The sequence below is a fragment of the Myotis yumanensis genome, unplaced genomic scaffold (assembly GCF_028538775.1).
Source record: "Myotis yumanensis isolate MYYU_CA2020_CCGP unplaced genomic scaffold, mMyoYum1.0.hap1 SCAF_16, whole genome shotgun sequence".
Classification (NCBI taxonomy): Eukaryota; Metazoa; Chordata; class Mammalia; order Chiroptera; family Vespertilionidae; genus Myotis; species Myotis yumanensis.
This window is the reverse complement of record NW_027223767.1, coordinates 2,173,021-2,190,643: the sequence shown is the minus strand read 5'-3', so window position 1 is coordinate 2,190,643 and position 17,623 is coordinate 2,173,021. Positions and strand designations below refer to the sequence as shown.

At 44.1% G+C, this 17,623-nt stretch overlaps 1 protein-coding gene across 4 annotated transcripts in view; it reads right to left on the bottom strand.

The window, feature by feature from the left end:
• The window catches only part of PRPSAP2 (phosphoribosyl pyrophosphate synthetase associated protein 2), a 64,834-nt gene extending 48,938 nt beyond the window's left edge, over positions 1-15,896 (bottom strand). Inside the window, exons 1-4 of one of the 4 annotated variants that reach the window (XM_070393647.1) lie at positions 15,813-15,875; positions 2,102-2,177; positions 495-590; positions 102-252 (exon numbers count right to left, since the gene is read on the bottom strand). In XM_070393647.1, the coding sequence (XP_070249748.1) occupies positions 102-220 (119 nt within the window). In that variant the 5' untranslated portion in view covers positions 221-252; positions 495-590; positions 2,102-2,177; positions 15,813-15,875. Of the gene's footprint in view, positions 1-101; positions 253-494; positions 591-2,101; positions 2,178-15,812 lie in introns of those variants that run through there. The other 3 variants (XM_070393645.1, XM_070393646.1, XM_070393648.1) reach the window with 3 other exon arrangements.
• Positions 15,897-17,623: the final 1,727 nt, after the last annotated feature.

Here is a 17,623-nt window from a genome sequence, read left to right as displayed (position 1 = left end):
AGATGACATGCAGATTATCTGCTATCAAGTTTAACAATCAGTGCTAATCTGATTATCAAATGAAAACATCACATAATACAAATTTTATGATTATAACTCACTCAGCAATTTTCTTTGAAAGCTCCATACATGATGAATTAGAATTTGCTGAAAACAGCACCAGGCCTCCTTTGGTTATGTTCATCTTGGTTTCTAATTCAGCGGGCGCCACACAAAACATCAAAACCTTCTTGGTTTTCCAATTCTCAGAGCCTAAAAGGATATAAAATATATCAACTGCCATATGATATTAAACACACCTGAATGGATTTTCTTAATAACAAAATGACTTCAGCTCAAGAAAATTAGTTTTCATCATAATGGAGTCTTTTATGTTAAATATTTATGGACAAATAAAAAGACCATTTAGATTTTAGGGTTCTAGATTTATGAAAATATGTTACCACATGGTTGAATTAGTTTTCATGACCACTGGGAATAAATGATAAACTTACAAGAAAGGTGGAGCTGAAGAGCTCAGTGTTTTACTGTTTGCTGCTTAAAGTCAATTATGGACAACCTCCTTTTATTCTCTGACAACAAAATTCCTCCTGGATTAACACATAGAAAAATGGCAGAGCCATTAGCAAGGACATGGACTGACTGATCCTTAAACAATAAGTAAGTGACCATCTATGCCCAGCTTTTCCTGTATTATCTGCTTACCCTAAAACCTCCCCCGGCCTTGCAGCTGCCTCTCAGATGCCTACGTCAGGTCTAAAACTGACCCTGTTATCTGCATTTTCCTCTAGCACAGTGGTTCTCAACCTTCTGGCCCTTTAAATACAGTTCCTCATGTTGTGACCCAACCATAAAATGATTTTCATTGCTACTTCATAACTGTAATGTTGCTACTGTTATGAATCGTAATGTAAATATCTGATATGCAGGATGGTCTTAGGCGACCCCTGTGAAAGGTCGTTCGACCGCCAAAGGGGTCTCGACCCACAGGTTGAGAACCGCTGCTCTAGCAGAACACAAAGTTGACCATATAACAACTTTGCAGGGAAGTGAAGTGACCTTGCAAATGACATGCAACAGGCCCAAACAGAAGGTCATGGAGCTGAGGTTCTAACCCGTTGCCATTAGAGTTCCCTTCTACCTTCACTCTCTGGGCTGAGTACATGCAACAGCCACACTCTAGTAGGCCATGGGGGATGGGGACACCTTCCCAGCATGCCCACTGCAGTCTGCAGTTGTTTGTTTACTTGGGGTGGCTCTGGGAAGGCTGGTGGAGATTATGAAAGGGCTGAAGCCACATAGATCTTATGCTTAAACTTTAATTACACAAGTAATATACAAACACATTCTCCTTGTAAAAAAACACACGGAAATAGCCCTAGCCTGTTGCTCAATGGTTAGAGCATTGACCTGCGGACCAAAGGGTGAAGGGTATGATTCTGGTCAAAGGCATGTACCTCCGTTGCCCAACCCTGGTAGGGGCGGTACGGGAGGCCACCAATCGATGTGTTTCTCTAATGTTTCCCTCTCTCTCTCCCACTCCCTTTAGAAATCAATGGAAAAAATATCCTCCGGTGAGGATTAAAAATATAAATACAAACAGAAATATGACAGTGAAGGCTACAGTCACCAGCCCCAATCCCAGGTTCCTTCCCACCCGCCTCCCCAGTTCTTCTTAGTGTGGTATGGATACCATCAGGCCTTTTTCACACATTCACAAACGTGACCCCCATAAAATGTATGTGTAAAAAATACATTTCTAACATAAAAAGGTATTGTACAAATCTACCTATAATTTGCTTTTACATTAAACAATAAAATTTGACAATCCAGGTTAGAAAATAGTCTTTTAACTGCTGCTAGTATTCTATGGTGCAGACATGCCAAATTTTGCTGGTTACCATCCTGAACAGGCCTCCTTGTACCCATGCGCATGCCTTTGCAGTAACTGCAAGCAGGGAACCACACAGTAATGGGCTAGTGCAAATGATGGTCCCACACACACTGCCCTCTTAAGGGACTCCAATTGGGAAATATGGGGCATTACAATGAATTCACCTAAAGCCTACAGATTACAAAAAGAAACATATGCACAACTGACCAAAGCCCTAAAGAGACCAAGATGGACCACCGGTGTCTGCCAGGGCAAACAGCTTTGGGCTCTCAGGTTCTTGCTTCTAAGATGACCAAGAAAAGAAGGAACAATGGTTATGCCAGAAATGGCCATTGCCTTGTGCAGCTTACTCATTGCACCAACTGCACCTGATGCGTGCCCAAGGGCAAGGCCATTAAGAAGTTTGTCATTCAGCCGGGCAGGCATGGCTCGACCTATGAACCAAAAAGTCGCAATTTGATTCCTGGTTGGGCAGGATGTGAGCTCCATCCCAAGTAGGGGGTGTTAGCCAATTAATGATTCCCTCTCAGCACTGATGTTTCTATCTCTCTCTTCCTCTCCCTTCCTCTCTGAAATCAATGAAAATATATTCTTAAAAAAAAAAAAGGAAGAAAATAGCTGTGAAGCAGGATCAGCAAACCACAGGCCATATCAGGTCCCTCCAAAAATTATTTCTGTAAAAAAACTGTAACAGAATACAGCCACACTCGTTGTTTACAAATTGTCTATGGATACAATGGTAGCGTTGAATATAGGCTAAAATATTTATTATCTGGCCCTCTACAGTAAAAGTTTGCTTACACTTGCTTAATGGCATAGTGTAGGGCAGAGTGGCTGTAATAAAGGAAAGAAAGAAATATTTAATGACCAACAGTCAAGAGTTGGAAGAGATCTTGGGTATGTTCTAACACCACCTCTCAACCAATATATGTCTGTTCTGTGTTTAGGAACAGAGGGTACAGGTCTGGAAAAGGAAACTACAACAAAACTCATTCTCCTGTAGGTGTAAATACAGGCTTTGGGGTCAAATGTATATTTGCATCTTGGCTACTACTTCCCCTTAACTCACTGTGCTTTGCATAAGTGACTTAGCCTTTCTTAGCCTCAGTTCCCTCATCCACACAACTGTGAATACTGACTTTACTGGATAACTGTAAAACTAATTCCTGTACAGCACTTACACAGTGCCACGCACATATGATATGCTTGGTAAATGGAAGCTACCTATGAATCAACTTACAATATTTTGGTTACCTACAAAACAAGTACAGTAATAGGCATGAAGTGGCCATCCTTTTACATTCCCCCAACCTTCAAATATGAAGCTTCTTAAAGTATAACAGCATTTTTAAGAGGACTTGGAACACTTAGAACAAAAGTATCTGAGCGATAGGAAGAGATCTTAGAGGTGGTTCAGCCCAATTACAGGACTCCTGCCAAAGAGCCACACACAGATGCTTGAACAGCCCCTAGAACCGATGCCCACATCCTGAGCAGCCCGTCCATTCCCAATTCTTCCTTTCAACACACCAAGATTCCCCTCTGCAGCCTCCCCCACTGGTCCTCGTCCTTGAAAATTTACAGGAAGCATCACATTTCTTTGCCACAGGACAGTCCACGCCATATCTCAGGATGGCTCTCTTCTCTGGGTATTCTCTTCTCCAAAGTATTTCCTCACCCGAGCCTTGCCTTATCTGTGATGGTTTAAATGCCCTTCATCACTCTGACTGTGGTCTCTGAGGTTGCAGTCTTCAGATACGAAGTTTCCATATCAAAATCTAAGCTAATCCACCCTCAAAATGACACAGGCAGGGAGTCCAACTGGAAATGGTGACCAATAGTCATTTTCTGTGACTATTCATTTCATCTGTTCAAAAATAAGGGCTGAAGCTAGAAATTCAAAAAACAGGGAGTTTTTCAAATTTTCCTTAGAAACATGACAATCACCAGAATGAGGCTAGCAAAAGGTTCACTAAATTGGCAAATTGGCTTTAGTATGAAAGGGAGAGGAAAGAAAACACTCCCAGACTTCCGGTTAGGATGGCAACATAGGAAAACTCTGTGCTTGCCTCCTCCCACAACCACATCAGAATTACAACAGAATTATAGAACCATCACTGAGAGCCACCTGGAGATTAACTGAACAGAATTCCTGTAACTGAGGATATACAGAAGCTACGCTGAGATGGTAGAAGTGGGGGGGGGGGGGGGCGCGGGGGGGGGCGGGGGGGTAGATACAGAATGGGCAGGCCCCAAACCCACAATGTGGCGATTAAGAATTCGGAGGGCTGCCCAGCTGGTGTGGCTTAGAGGTTGAGAGCCGACCTATGAACCAAGAGGTCATGGCTCGAATCCCAGTCAGGGCACATGTCAGGGTTGCAGGCTTGATCCCCAGGAGGGGTCATGCAGGAGACAGCCAATCAATGACTCCCTCTCATCACTGATGTTTCTGTCTCTCCTTCTCTCGTCCTCTCTGAAATCAATAAAAAATATATTTAAAAACAAATAATAATTCAGAGGGCTATGTTGGCTGTGAAGGTGCCCTCCTTAGGACCAAGGGTCCCAGACCCACACTGGGCTCCCCAAACTGGGCATCAGTGCTGATAAGAGGAGTTGCCATAACATCTGGCTGTAAAAACTAGTGTGGGGATTGCATCTGAGAAAGACAAAGGGCTGCTAGAGACCAAGGCACATATTTTGTTGCTGTCAATCCTCACTCGTGTGTATTTTTCCATTGATTTTTAGAAAGAGTAGAAGTGAGGGGGAGAGACATCTATGTGAGAGAGACACACTGACCAGGGCGCTTTTTTGAAGTATGCCTGTAGGCTATGACATTTCACCCCCAAGCCTGACCAGGGACAGGCTGGGGATAGAGCCTTGAACTGAGGTATGTGCCCTTGCCCGGAATCAAACCCGCAACCTTTCAGTCTGTGGGCTGGCACTCTAACCATTGAGCTAAACTGGCTAGGGCAAAATACTTCTCTTAAAGGGAGTGCACCCATGCGTCACTCATGCACAAACCCACTCCAAGCTTCAGTGCAAGGGCAGTAGCTTGAAAAGTTCCAGGGACATGCGGAGAAACTAAATTGACTAACTTCAAGGCAGGGGCTGGAGGGGCAGCTCTCAACTGGGATGAAAGTGCTGGCAGGCACCATTGCTCCTTTCTGGAATTCTCCCTCAACAGAGCCAGCAGGTGCAGGCTAACGCCGTTCCCCCACCCCTAGTGATTCCCCGAGACCCCAGCTGACCCAAATCACCAGCCCAGCCCAACCTCTTCCACAGCTCCTCCACACAAGCGGCCTGCCTCAGCTCCCGCTGCACTTTCCCAAAATCATTGAAAGATCCACAAACCCCAAACAAGCAGCAACCAAACTTGGCGTGCCTTCCAGCACTTGCTTAAGCAGCCCTAAGGCCAGCAATACTCATATCCGAAAAAATAGACTTTAAAATGAAGGCCATCACAAGAGACAACAAAGGTCACTGCATAATACTAAAGGGGTCGATCCAACGAGAGGATATAACACTGGTAAACATATATGCACCCAATATAGGAGCAACTAAACATATTAAAAAAAAAAAAAACTTCTAGAGGACTTTAACAGAAAGATCGACAATACAGTCATAGTAGGGGACTTTAACACCCCTCTGACTTCACTGGACAGATCTTCCAGACAAAAACTTAACAAGGAAACAGAGACTCTAAAGGACACACTTGACCAGATGGATTTAATTGACATTTACAGAACATTTCACCCCCAAGCTGCAGAATATACATTCTTCTCAAGGGCACATGGATCATTCACAAAGATAGACCACATGTTAGGACACAAAACAACAAGTCTCTACAAGTTCAAGAAGACTGAAATCATATCAAGCATCTTCTTATATCACAGTGGAATGAAATTAGAAATCAACTACAGTAAAAACATTCAAACACATGGAGGCTAAATAGCATGTTATTAAACAACTAGAGGCCCGGTGCACAAAATTCGTGCATTGGGGGGGTGTCCCTCAGCCGGACCTGCGCCCTCTCACAGTCTGGGAGCACTAGGGGAATGTTCAACTGCTGGCTTAGGCCCACTCTTTAGTGCTGCCTCGGTGGTGGGAGAGTCTCCTGCCACTGCCACTGCGCTCACCAGCCATAAACCCGGAATCTGGCTGAGCGGCGCTCCCCCTGTGGGAGTGCACTGACTAACAGGGGGCAGCTCCTGCATTGACAGTCTGCCCCTGGTGGTCAGTGCACATCATAGTGACCAGTTGTTCCACTGTTCGGTCGATTTGCATATTAGCCTTTTATTATGTAGGATGAATGGGTTACCAATGAGATCAAGAAAGAAATCATAACCAATGGACATAAGACACTGGGGGGTAGGGGAGACCAGGGGATTGTCAAGGGCGGGGGAAAAAAAAGGACACATATGTAATACCCTTTGTAATACTTTAAGCAATAAAAAAAAAAAAAAAGAAAGAAATCAAAAATTTCTGGGAAACAAATGAAAATGAATATACAACAACCCAAAATCTCTGGGAAACAGCAAAAGCAGTCCTGAGAGGGAAGGTCATAGCCTACAGGCATACCTCAAAAAAACCACAAGAAAAATCAATAATAAACTATTTAACCCTACAACTTCAAGTACTTGAAAGAGAACAAGAAGAGCCAAGATTAAGTAGAAGGAAGGAAATAATAAAGGTTCGAACAGAAATAAATAACATAGAGACTAAAAAAACAATACAAAAAAAAATCAATGAAACCAAGACCTGGTTCTTTGAAAGGATAAACAAAATTGATAAACTGTTAGCCAGACTCATCAAGAAACAAAGAGAGAGGACCCAAATAAATAAAATCTGTAAAGAGCCAAAACCGGTTTGGCTCAGTGGATAGAGCATCGGCCTGCGGACTCAAGGGTCCCGGGTTCGATTCCGGTCAGGGGCATGTGCCTGGGTTGCGGGCACATCCCCAGTGGGGGATGTGCAGGAGGCAGCTGATCGATGTTTCTCTCTCATCGATGTTTCTAACTCTCTGTCTCTCTCCCTTCCTCTCTGTGAAAAATCAATAGAATATATTTTTTTTAAAATAAATAAAATAAAATCTGTAAAGAAAGTGGAGAAGTAACCACTGACACCACAGAAATACAAAGGACTGTAAGAAAATACTATGAACAATTATATGCCAACAAGCTGGACAATGTGGATGAAATGGACAAATTCCTAGAAAAATATAATCTCCCAAAACTGAATCAGGAGGAATCAGAAAACCTGAATAGGCCAACAACAACCAATGAAGTAGAAGCAGTAATCAAAAAAATCAAACCAAACAAAAGCCCAGGTCTGGATGGCTTCACAGGCGAGTTTTACCAAACATTCAAAGAACTAACACCTATACTCCTCAAACTATTTCAGAAAATCCAAGAGGAAGGAACACTTCCAAACTCTTTTTCTGAGGCCAGCATTATCCTAATTCCAAAACCAAATAAAGACACTACAAAGAAAGAGAATTACAAGCCAATATCCCTGATGAACATAGATGCTAAAATCCTCAACAAAATATTAGCAAATCACACCCCGAAATATATTAAAAAGATCATACACCATGATCAAGTGTGATTTATTCCAGGGATGCAAGGCTGGTACAATATTCGCAAATTAATAAACGTGATACATCACATAAACAAATTGAAAAACAAAAATCACATTATCATATCAATAGATGCAGAAAAAGCATTTGACAAAATCCAACAACTATGTTTATAAAAACTCTCAGCAAAGTGGGAAAGAGGGAGCATTTCTCAACATGATAAAGGCCATATATGACAAACCTACAGCCAACATCATACTCAATGGGCAAAAACTAAAACCATTTCCCCTAAGAACAGGAACAAGACAGGGATGCCCACTTTCACCACTCCTGTTCGACACACTACTGGAAGTGCTAGCCATAGCGATCAGACAAGAAAAAGAAATAAAAGGTATCCAAATTGGAAAAGAAGTAAAACTGTCATTATTCACAGATAACATGATATTGTACATAGAAAACCCTAAAGACTTCATCAAAAAACTACTAGACTTAATAAATGAATTCGGCAATGTAGCAGGATACAGAATAAACGCCCAGATATCTATGGCTTTTTTACACACCAATAATGAACTCACAGAAAGAGAAACTAAAAAATTAAGATACCAAGGAATAAACTTAACTAAGGAGGTAAAAGTACTGGAAAACAATAGGATGTTGAAAGAAGAGATAGAGGAAGACATAAACAAATGGAAGAATATACTGTGTTCATGGATTGGTAGAATCAACATCATTGAAATGTCCATACCCAAAGCAATCTATAGATTCAATGCAATCCCCATTAAGATACCAAGGGCATATTTCACAGACCTAGAACAAACGCTCCAAAAATTCATATGGAATTAAAAAAAAAAATAATGGCCCCAAGCCCTAGCCAGTTTGGCTCAATGAATAGAGCGGTGGCCTGCAGACTGAAGGGTCCCAGGTTCAATTCCAGTCCGGACTGCGGGCTCGATCCCCAGTAGGGGGTGTGCAGGAGACAGCCAATCAATGATTCTCTCTCATCATTGATGTTTCAATCTCTCTCTCTCCCCCTTCCTCTCTCTGAAATCAATAAAAATATATTTAAAAACAAACTAACAAAAAGACCCCAAATAGCCACAGCAATCCTGAGAAAGAAGAACAATGTTGGAGGGGTCACAATACCAGATATCAAGCTATATTTCAAAGCCACTGTTCTCAAAGCTGCCTGGTCCTAGCACAAGAACAGACATATAGACTAATGGAACAGAACAGAGAACCTAGAAATTGATCCAAGCCATTATGCTCAACTAATATTTGACAAAGGCAGCAAGAGCATACACTGGAGTCAAGACAGTCTCTTCAATAAATGGTATTGGGAAAATTGGACAGATACATGCAAAAAAAATGAAACTAGACCACCAACTTAAACCATACACAGAAATAAACTCAAAATGAATAAAGGACTAAACGTAAGACAGGAAACCATAAAAAGCTTAGAAGAATCCATAGGCAGCAAAATATCAGACATATGTCATAGCAATTATTTTTTCTTTTTTAAAAAATATATTTTATTGATTTTTTTTTACAGAGAGGAAGGGAAAGGGATAGAGAGTTAGAAACATCAATGAGACCTTGACCGGAATCAAACCTGGAACTTTTCAGTGTGCAGGCCGGCACTCTATCCACTGAGCCAAACTGGTGCAGGGGTTCTCAACCTTCCTAATGCCGTGACCCTTTAATACAGTTCCTCATGTTGTGGTGACCCCCAACCATAAAATTATTTTCATTGCTACTTCATAACTGTAACTTTGCTACTGTTATGAATCGTAATGTAAATATCTGATATGCTATATTTGTTTTCTGCTGGTCGCGACCCACAGGTTGAGAACTGCTGGTAGGGCCATAGCAATTATCATTACCGATATAGCTCCTAGGACAATGAAAATTAAGGAGAAAATAAACAAATGGGACTACCTCACAATAAGAAGCTTCAGCAAAGCAAAAGAAACCATCAACAAAACAACAAGAAAGCCCACTGCATGGGAGAACATATTTGCCAATGTTATCACCGATAAGGGTTTAATCTCCAACATTTACAGGGAATTCATACAACTTAACAAAAGGAAGATAAACAATCCAATCAGAAAATGGGCAAAGGATCTAAATGGACACTTTTCAAAATAGGACATACAGAAGGCCAAGAGACATAAGAAAACATGCTCAAAGTCACTAATCATCCAAGAGATGCAAATCAAAACAACAATGAGGTACCATCTCACACCTGTCAGAATGGCTTTCATCAACAATTCAACGAACGACAAGTGCTGGAGAGGAGTGAGGAAAAGGAACCCTTGTGCACTGCTGGTGGGAATGCAGACTGGTGCAGCCAGTGTGGAAAACACTATGGAGTTTCCTCAAAAAATTAAAAATGAAACTCCCATTTGACCCAATAATCCCACTTCTAGGAGTATATCCGAAGAAAGGATATATGCACCCCTATGTTCACAGCAGCACCATTTACAATAGCTAAGATTTGGAAACAGCCTAAGTGCCCATCATCAGATGAGTGGCTTAGAAAACTGTGGTACATCTACACAATGGAATACTATGCTGCTATAAAAAAGAAAGAATTCTTTCCATTTGCAACAGCATGGATGGACTTAGAGAGCATTATTCTAAGCAAAATAAGCCAGTTGGAGAAAGATAAATATCACATGAACTCACTCATTTGCAGAATATAATGAACAACATAAACTGATGAACAAAAATAGATCCAGAGACAGAGAAGCATCGAACAGACCATCCAACCTCAGAGGGAAGAAACGGTGGGGGGGGGGGTGAAAGAGATCAACCAAAGGACTTGTATGCATGCATATAAGCATAACCAATGGACAAACAGTAGGGGGGTGAGGGTGTGTGCTGGGGGGTGGGAGTGGCCGGGGAAAGTACAATGAGGGGGAAAAGAGACTTATGTAAAACTTTAAACAATAAAGAATTTAAATTAAAAAGAATAAATCAATAAACAACAAGTGTTGGCAAGGATGTGGAGAAAAGGGAACCTTTGTGCACCATTGGTGGGATTGTAAATTGGTGCAGACTAGAGAAAAGAGTATGGAGGTTCCTCCAAAAATTAAAAAAGTCCAAGGGAAAGACAAACACTGGATGATTTCAGTTATATATGGAATCTAAAAAGCAAAATAAACAAAAACAAACTCATAGATATAGAGAACAAACTGTTGGTCACCAGAGAGGAAGAGGTTTGGGGAAGGGGGTGTGAAAAAGGTGAACGGGATTAAGATGTACAAATTGCCAATTATTAAAACAGTTACAGGGATAAAGTATAGCTTAGGGAATATAGTCAATAATATTGGAATAACTATGTATGGTGCCAAGTCGGAACCAGACTTACTGGGGTGATCACTTCGTAAGGTACATAAGTGTCTAATCACTATGGTATACAGTATACACCTTAAAGTAACACAAGATTATGTCTACAGTAATTGAAAAATAAATTTTTAAAAAAGAATCACATATGGTATACACACACACACACACACACACGAGAACACTCCCATTTTTCTCCCCAATAAACTATAGTCGCTTTTACATTTTCCTAAATCTACTTTAGAATGTGAGATTTTAACACATATGAAAACACACCCTTTTTAGAGAATCTCAGCATCTTTCAAAAAGCAAATTATATTCCTCTTTGAATAAAATCTGACCATCTGTTAAGTCTCATGAATGAAACCACACTGAAAAACTACTTGCTTCGGACGTAACAATTTCAAAACCACTCACCCATATTTCAGACGAGGAAGGCTCACATTAAAATGTTGCTTTCCCTCTAAGCACCCACTGTGTAAATGCCTTCTAGCTAAAGACAGCTAGAGGAGGAATGTGAAGTCTTGAGTTTGCCTTCCACAGTTACTAGTTACACTTGGCCTCATAGGTCTCAGCCTTTCCCTTCCTGACAAGAGATAGACACTTGGTGAAAACAGCTTCCCCCACCAGAATTTAATGTCCAGAACAGCAGATTTTTTTTTTACTATTTTATTCTCTTCTGTATATCCCTAGAACAGCACCTCGCACATGGTAGAGGTTCAACAAGTAAGTCTATATAATAAAAACCTAATATGCAAATTGTACCCTCCACTGGGAGTTCCACCGCTCCCTATGTGCGCTGATCACCAGGGGGCAGCACGGAACATGGAGGGCGTCGGTGATGTGGCGCTGGCAGCAGGACACAGCGGAGGCGCTGCCGACCTGATGGGCCCTGACTAGAGCCGGACTGTGGCAGGATGGTGGAGCAGGTGAGCGGGCAGTGCCAGGCCAAGGCAGGTGTGAGCAGGGCCCAATCACTCAGCCGATCACCTGGCAGCGGGGGGGCCTCTGCCCAGCTCCCAGGCTGAGGGAGCTGGGCAGGGGCCTGATGACTCAGGCAGAGTGGGGTGCGCTGGGGCCCAGGGGGCCCAGGTGCTGCCCAGGTCCCAGAGGTCAGCTGGGATCTGCCCTCCCACGCCAGACGCTCGCGCTTCCATAGCCAGCCAGGCCTCTAGTGCTCGGGGCCTCTAGTTGTTAAATAACAAATGTCTGGAGGGGAGACCAAGATGGCGGCATAGGTAAACACCTGAGACTGCTGCCGCAAACAACCACTTCAAAAATACAACTAAAAGACGGAAAGGACATCACCCAGAACCACAGGAAGGCTGGCTGAGGAGAGACTCTTCAACTAGAAGGAAAGAGAACAGCATACCGAGGCTCAGAGGAGGCGCAGTGTGGAAAATATAAAGGTACCAAGGTGCGCGCGCAAAGCGGGCTGGTGGCTGAGGGCGCAGTTGTCGTTTTCAATCAGGAGGGAGTCTCAGACTCTGAGCTCCAGATCCCGGCGAGTCTCTAGGGACTCAGACTCAAAAGGGAGAGGCGAGATTGTCTGGCATCAGTTGAAACGTGAGGGCAGCTTTCTCTCTGAGGTTTGCAGCCATTGCTAGGGTTCTGAGAAGCAGAGCCTCTGGGAACGGGACTGAGAGCAGCCATAACTGCTCCCTCCGCCCGCCCTGTTGATCCCGTGGGACCCGCCCCGCCCAAGCCCTGCGCAGAACCATTTGCGGGATCGCCTCAGGCAAAGGCTAGATTAGCACCTCTCCAGAGGACAGAAGTTCTCTCACTGCAGACACAGCTGATTCTCACAGCCAGTCGGCCTGGTGGTCAAATCCCTCTAGTATTAACTACAACAATCAAGGCTCAACTAGAACAAGACTGCACACAAAGACCACAAGGGGGTGCACCAAGAAAGCATAAAAAATGCAGAGACAAAAAAACATGACAGAAATGGAGGATATAGAGCTAAAAAACGCAATTTTGAGGGCTTGCAATAATGTGCTAGAAGCAGCCAATAAACTTGATGAGTCTCACGAAAACTAATGAGACCCTCGATGCTATGATAAAGAACCAACTAGAAATTAAGCATACACAGACTGAAATAAAGAATATTATACAGACACCCAATAGCAGACCAGAGGAGCACAAGAATCAAGTCAAAGATTTGAAATGCAAAGAAGCAAAAAACACCCAACCGGAAAAGCAAAATGAAAAAAGAATCCAAAAATATGAAGATAGTGTAAGGAGCCTCTGGGACAGCTTCAAGCATACAAATATCAGAATTATAGGGGTGCCAGAAGATGAGAGACAGCAAGATATTGAAAACCTATTTGAAGAAATAATGGCAGAAAACTTCCCCCACCTGGTGAAAGAAATGGACTTACAGGTCCAAGAAGCGCAGAGAACCCCAAACAAAAGGAATCCAAAGAGGACCACACCAAGACACATCATAAGTAAAATGCCAAGAGCAAAAGACAAAGAGAGAATCTTAAAAGCAGCAAGAGAAAGAGACTCAATTACCTACAAGGGAGTACCCATACGACTGTCAGCTGATTTCTCAACAGAAACTTTGCAGGCCAGAAGGGAGTGGCAAGAAATATTCAAAGTGATGAATACCAAGAACTTACAACCAAGATTACTTTATCCAGCAAAGCTATCATTCAGAATTGAAGGTCAGATAAAGAGCTTCACAGATAAGGAAAAGCTAAAGGACTTCATCACCACTAAACCAGTATTATACGAAATGCTGAAAGGTATCCTTTAAGAAGAGGAAGAAGAAGAAAAAGGTAAAGATACAAATTGTGAACAACAAAACATGCATCTATCAACAAGTGAATCTAAGAATCAAGTGAATAAATAATCTGATGTACAGAATGAACTGGTGATTATAATGAATCAGGGACATAGAAAGGGAATGGACTGACTATTCTTGGGGGGGAAAGGGGAATGGGAGATGCGGGAAGAGACTGGACAAAAATCGTGCACCTATGGGTGAGGACAGTGGGTGGGGAGTGAGGGCGGAGGGTGGGGCGGGAACTGGGAGGAGGGGAGTTATGAGGGGGAAAAAAAGAGGAACAAATGTAATCTGAACAATAAAGATTTAATAAAAAAATAATAATAATAAAATAACAAATGTCTGTTGAATAAAGCCTGACCTGAGTTGCAGTGATTAACAAATGGAAATAAAAGTAGTTTGCAAATGAAAAGGCATCATAAAGTATAAAGAATTATTTTTATTAGTGACGTATCTCAAATAAAATGTGCCTTTTTTGTTATCAGTATTAAAGAAAATTGGAACTATAAAACCTAAACTGAATAATCTTCCCTGTCTGTGATTCCAGGCACTTCGCTCTTGTCCCCGGCAGAACCGTTTTCTGACAGCTCGCTACAGCAGGTCCTGGAAGCAGACCCATTTAAACATGGGGGAGTGAAGCTCGGAGGGGAACGAACTTACTGGAGGCTGAGTGGCCTCTAAGCAGCAGCCATTACCCCCTTCAGTCTGACTGAGAGCACAGTTGTCCATGGAACAGCGGCTGCACAGCCTATTTCCCAACCCACAAAAATGGCTGGACACCCGCCGAACTGTGCATTACAGCTGGGGAATCGGACAAACATCCAGATTTTGAAAAATGTCTACGTAAATATTCCTTGTTTGGAAAACAATTTATCTCAAGTGCCTAAGAAAACACATAATTTTAATTCAGTATTTCCCCTTTGGGGAATTTATGCCAAGGACAGAAAGAAAAAGCTATATGCTCAAAATGGTCACTGCAAGATTTCTGGAGAAGGAACACTGGACATACGGAAAGGTTCCATCACAGGGTAATTGAGTAAAACTACACACACACTCAATATTTTGTTATTAATCCTTAGGGGAGTATATATTGTTTCCACTCATTTTCAGAGAAAAGTGGGAGGAGAGACAAACACATAGATTGGTTGTCTCCTGCAAGTGCCCCAACAGGGACCGGGGATGGAGCCTGCCGCGAAGGTAGCACCCTGGACCAGAATCGCCCCTGCGACCGACGCTATAACCATTGAGCAAACTGGCAAGAGCCCCTTTTTCTTTTCTTTTTTTTAAAATCTGGGACTATGCAGCTCTGCCGTGTGGCTCAGTGGCTGAGCGTGGACCCATGACCCAGGAGGTCAAGGTTGGATTCCGGCGGAGCACATGCCCCGGGTGGCAGGGGGCGTGGCAGGGGGCGTGCAGGAGGCAGCCAATGATGATCCTCTCTCTCATCACTGATTTTCTCTCTCCCTCCTCCTCCCTCCCTTCCACTCTAAAAAAATCAATGCGGAAAAAAATATCTTCAAGTGAGGGTTAACCAATAAATAAATACATATCTGGGACTGTGCAAAAGAAACGTTAAGAGAATAAGAGGAGAATTGCATCTCCTCTAATCAAAACTATGTAATAATGTATAATCCGGGGCAGAAGACAACAAGAGTATCATTTAGTGGGGTTTATAATGTGGGTGAATTATTTTTATGTGCACTTAAAGTTTTTAAACATTATAAATCACACTTCCTCACACCCCAAATTCCCATCCCGCATCTCATTCCTTACAAAAGCTAAACACGCAATCTGCGCAAACGTCAGGACAGCCTCCATCCTGGGTGTAGCCACTGGGGGAGGAAGGCTTAAAGCAGGACGTATTCAACCGCCCCCAGGGCCTCGCGGCGCCCCGGGTGCGAGTGCGCGGAACGCACGCCGTTAGGGGGTGTGGAAAGCCATCTCCGCGGGCACGGATTTAACCAGGGCTCCGTCAGGCTGGGGCTGGCGAACGCTGGGTCTCGGGGTTTTCCGAGCTGCCGAGCCGCAGGTCCCATGATGAGGGCTCAACTCCCACCGGCGCCGGAGAGGAGACCCCGGCCGCGCGCCGCACCCGTGCCCGCGGGCCAGACTAGAGGCTCCCCGGGTCGCCCGCCCGAGCTGCCGCCCCTGCACCTGCGCCCCGCAAGCCCGCGCCGCCACGCGTCGCAGGCCCCCGCCCCGCCTACCTGGCCCCGACCCCAGCCCCGGCCTAGCCGCAGCCTCGGCTGCCGAAGGAAGAAAGGACTGTCTCCAGGCGACGTCTCTATGAGCAAAATGGCGACTGCACGCGCAGGGACAGCGTCCGCGCCGACGGCGAGGCCTGTGGGCGGGGCCTAGGGCGCAGGGGGCGGGCCTAAGGCGCAGGGGGCGGGGCCCGGAGTCTGCGGGGGCACCTGGCTGAGGGCTGTGGGCGGAGCCTACCGAGAGCGGCCCGGCTCCAAGAGTGGGGCCAGGCCGGCGGGCGAGCTGGGGGGCTGGGGGGCTGGGGGGCTGGGGCGCCAGGCCGGCGAGCGAGCTGGGGGGCTGGGGAGCCGGGGGCTGCGGCTTTGGGCCTTCGGCAGGCTGCAGACCCCGAGCGGTTGTGAAAGCGAGAGGCGGGTTTCAAGGAATATGAGTGTGATGTTTGGAAAGACAAATGTCTGGGTTCAAGTCTTTACTGGCCTTGGGCAGTCACTTCCCTTCCATGAGCCTCCCTTTCCTCATCTGAAAAATGGAGGTGATAGTACCACCCATCGCATAGGGTTGTGAGGATTAAGTGAGAGACCGTCTGCAGAGCTTTTAGCAGTTCCTGGCACACAGTAAACGCTGTTAGTGTTGTTTGCCTTGTTGCCCGTCTTTTATTATAAAGGAATTGTATTTTGGTATCCATTGACAGAATCCTTTATAATTTAAGTCTGTTTATCCTGTATTACATTTGTAACATAATCATAGCAAACACATATGTAGCACGATGCGTCACACCAGGTCCTCTTGAGTGCTTACTATCTATTCACCACAATAAGAATGTGAGGTAGATATTATCTCCATTTTAATGGTTAAAACACCAATGTTAAATAACTTGCCCAGTGACAAAGTGGACAAGAATTTCAATCCAGGTTGTCTACACGACTTCTGCACTGAGCTAACCCCTATACTGCACAGCATTTCCAATTCTGTTTTGAATTTTTCATCGGTGGCTTCCAGCTAATTAGAAGCAGCCAGTCCTCACACTCCAACTTCTTATTTTACAATGGGGAAATACAAGCATTTCAATTTCTGAGTTATAAAATTAAGTGATAGCCCTGACTGGTTTGGCTCAGTGGATAGAGTGTCGACCTGCGGACTCAAAGGTCCCAGGTTCGATTCCGGTCAAAGGCATGTTCCTTGGTTGCGGGCACATACCCAGAGGGGAGTGTGCAGGAGGCAGCTGATAGATGTTTCTCTCTCGTCGATGTTTCTACTCTCTATCCCTCTCCCTTCCTCTCTGTAAAAAAAATCAATAAAATATTTTAAAAAATTAAGTGATACATCATGAAATGGAATCCTTTGAGACATTTCTTTTGCCAGACAACTTTATAGGAACACTGCATTGCAAAGAGCAAGGCCCACAAGCCCACTGATAAATTCGCTTGACAAGACTGAATCCTCTCTCAGTGGCCATTTATTGAGTTCACTTCACTTCCCGTGCACTCTGACCTAACCCCATACCCAGGAGGCCTCCCAGCTTTCACAGCCTTGGCTCCATGCTTCCCACCACACGTGGGCATGTAACTGACTCTGACCAACCAGGGGAGCTCATCCCTCTTAACTGGATGATTTGCTCTAAGAATAGTCTGCTGAGCCAATGAAGCATGAGCTACACAATCTCCTGGGGCTCGCTCTATTGTGTCTGCTGTCCGGAATACCTGGAAGAGGACCCTGGAGAGATGCTGAGAAAGGACAAGAGAGCCAGGGATATAAATGGGCCCTGTTAAGTTTAAGCTGAATCAGTAGGCCCCTGGACTTTTCAATTATGGGA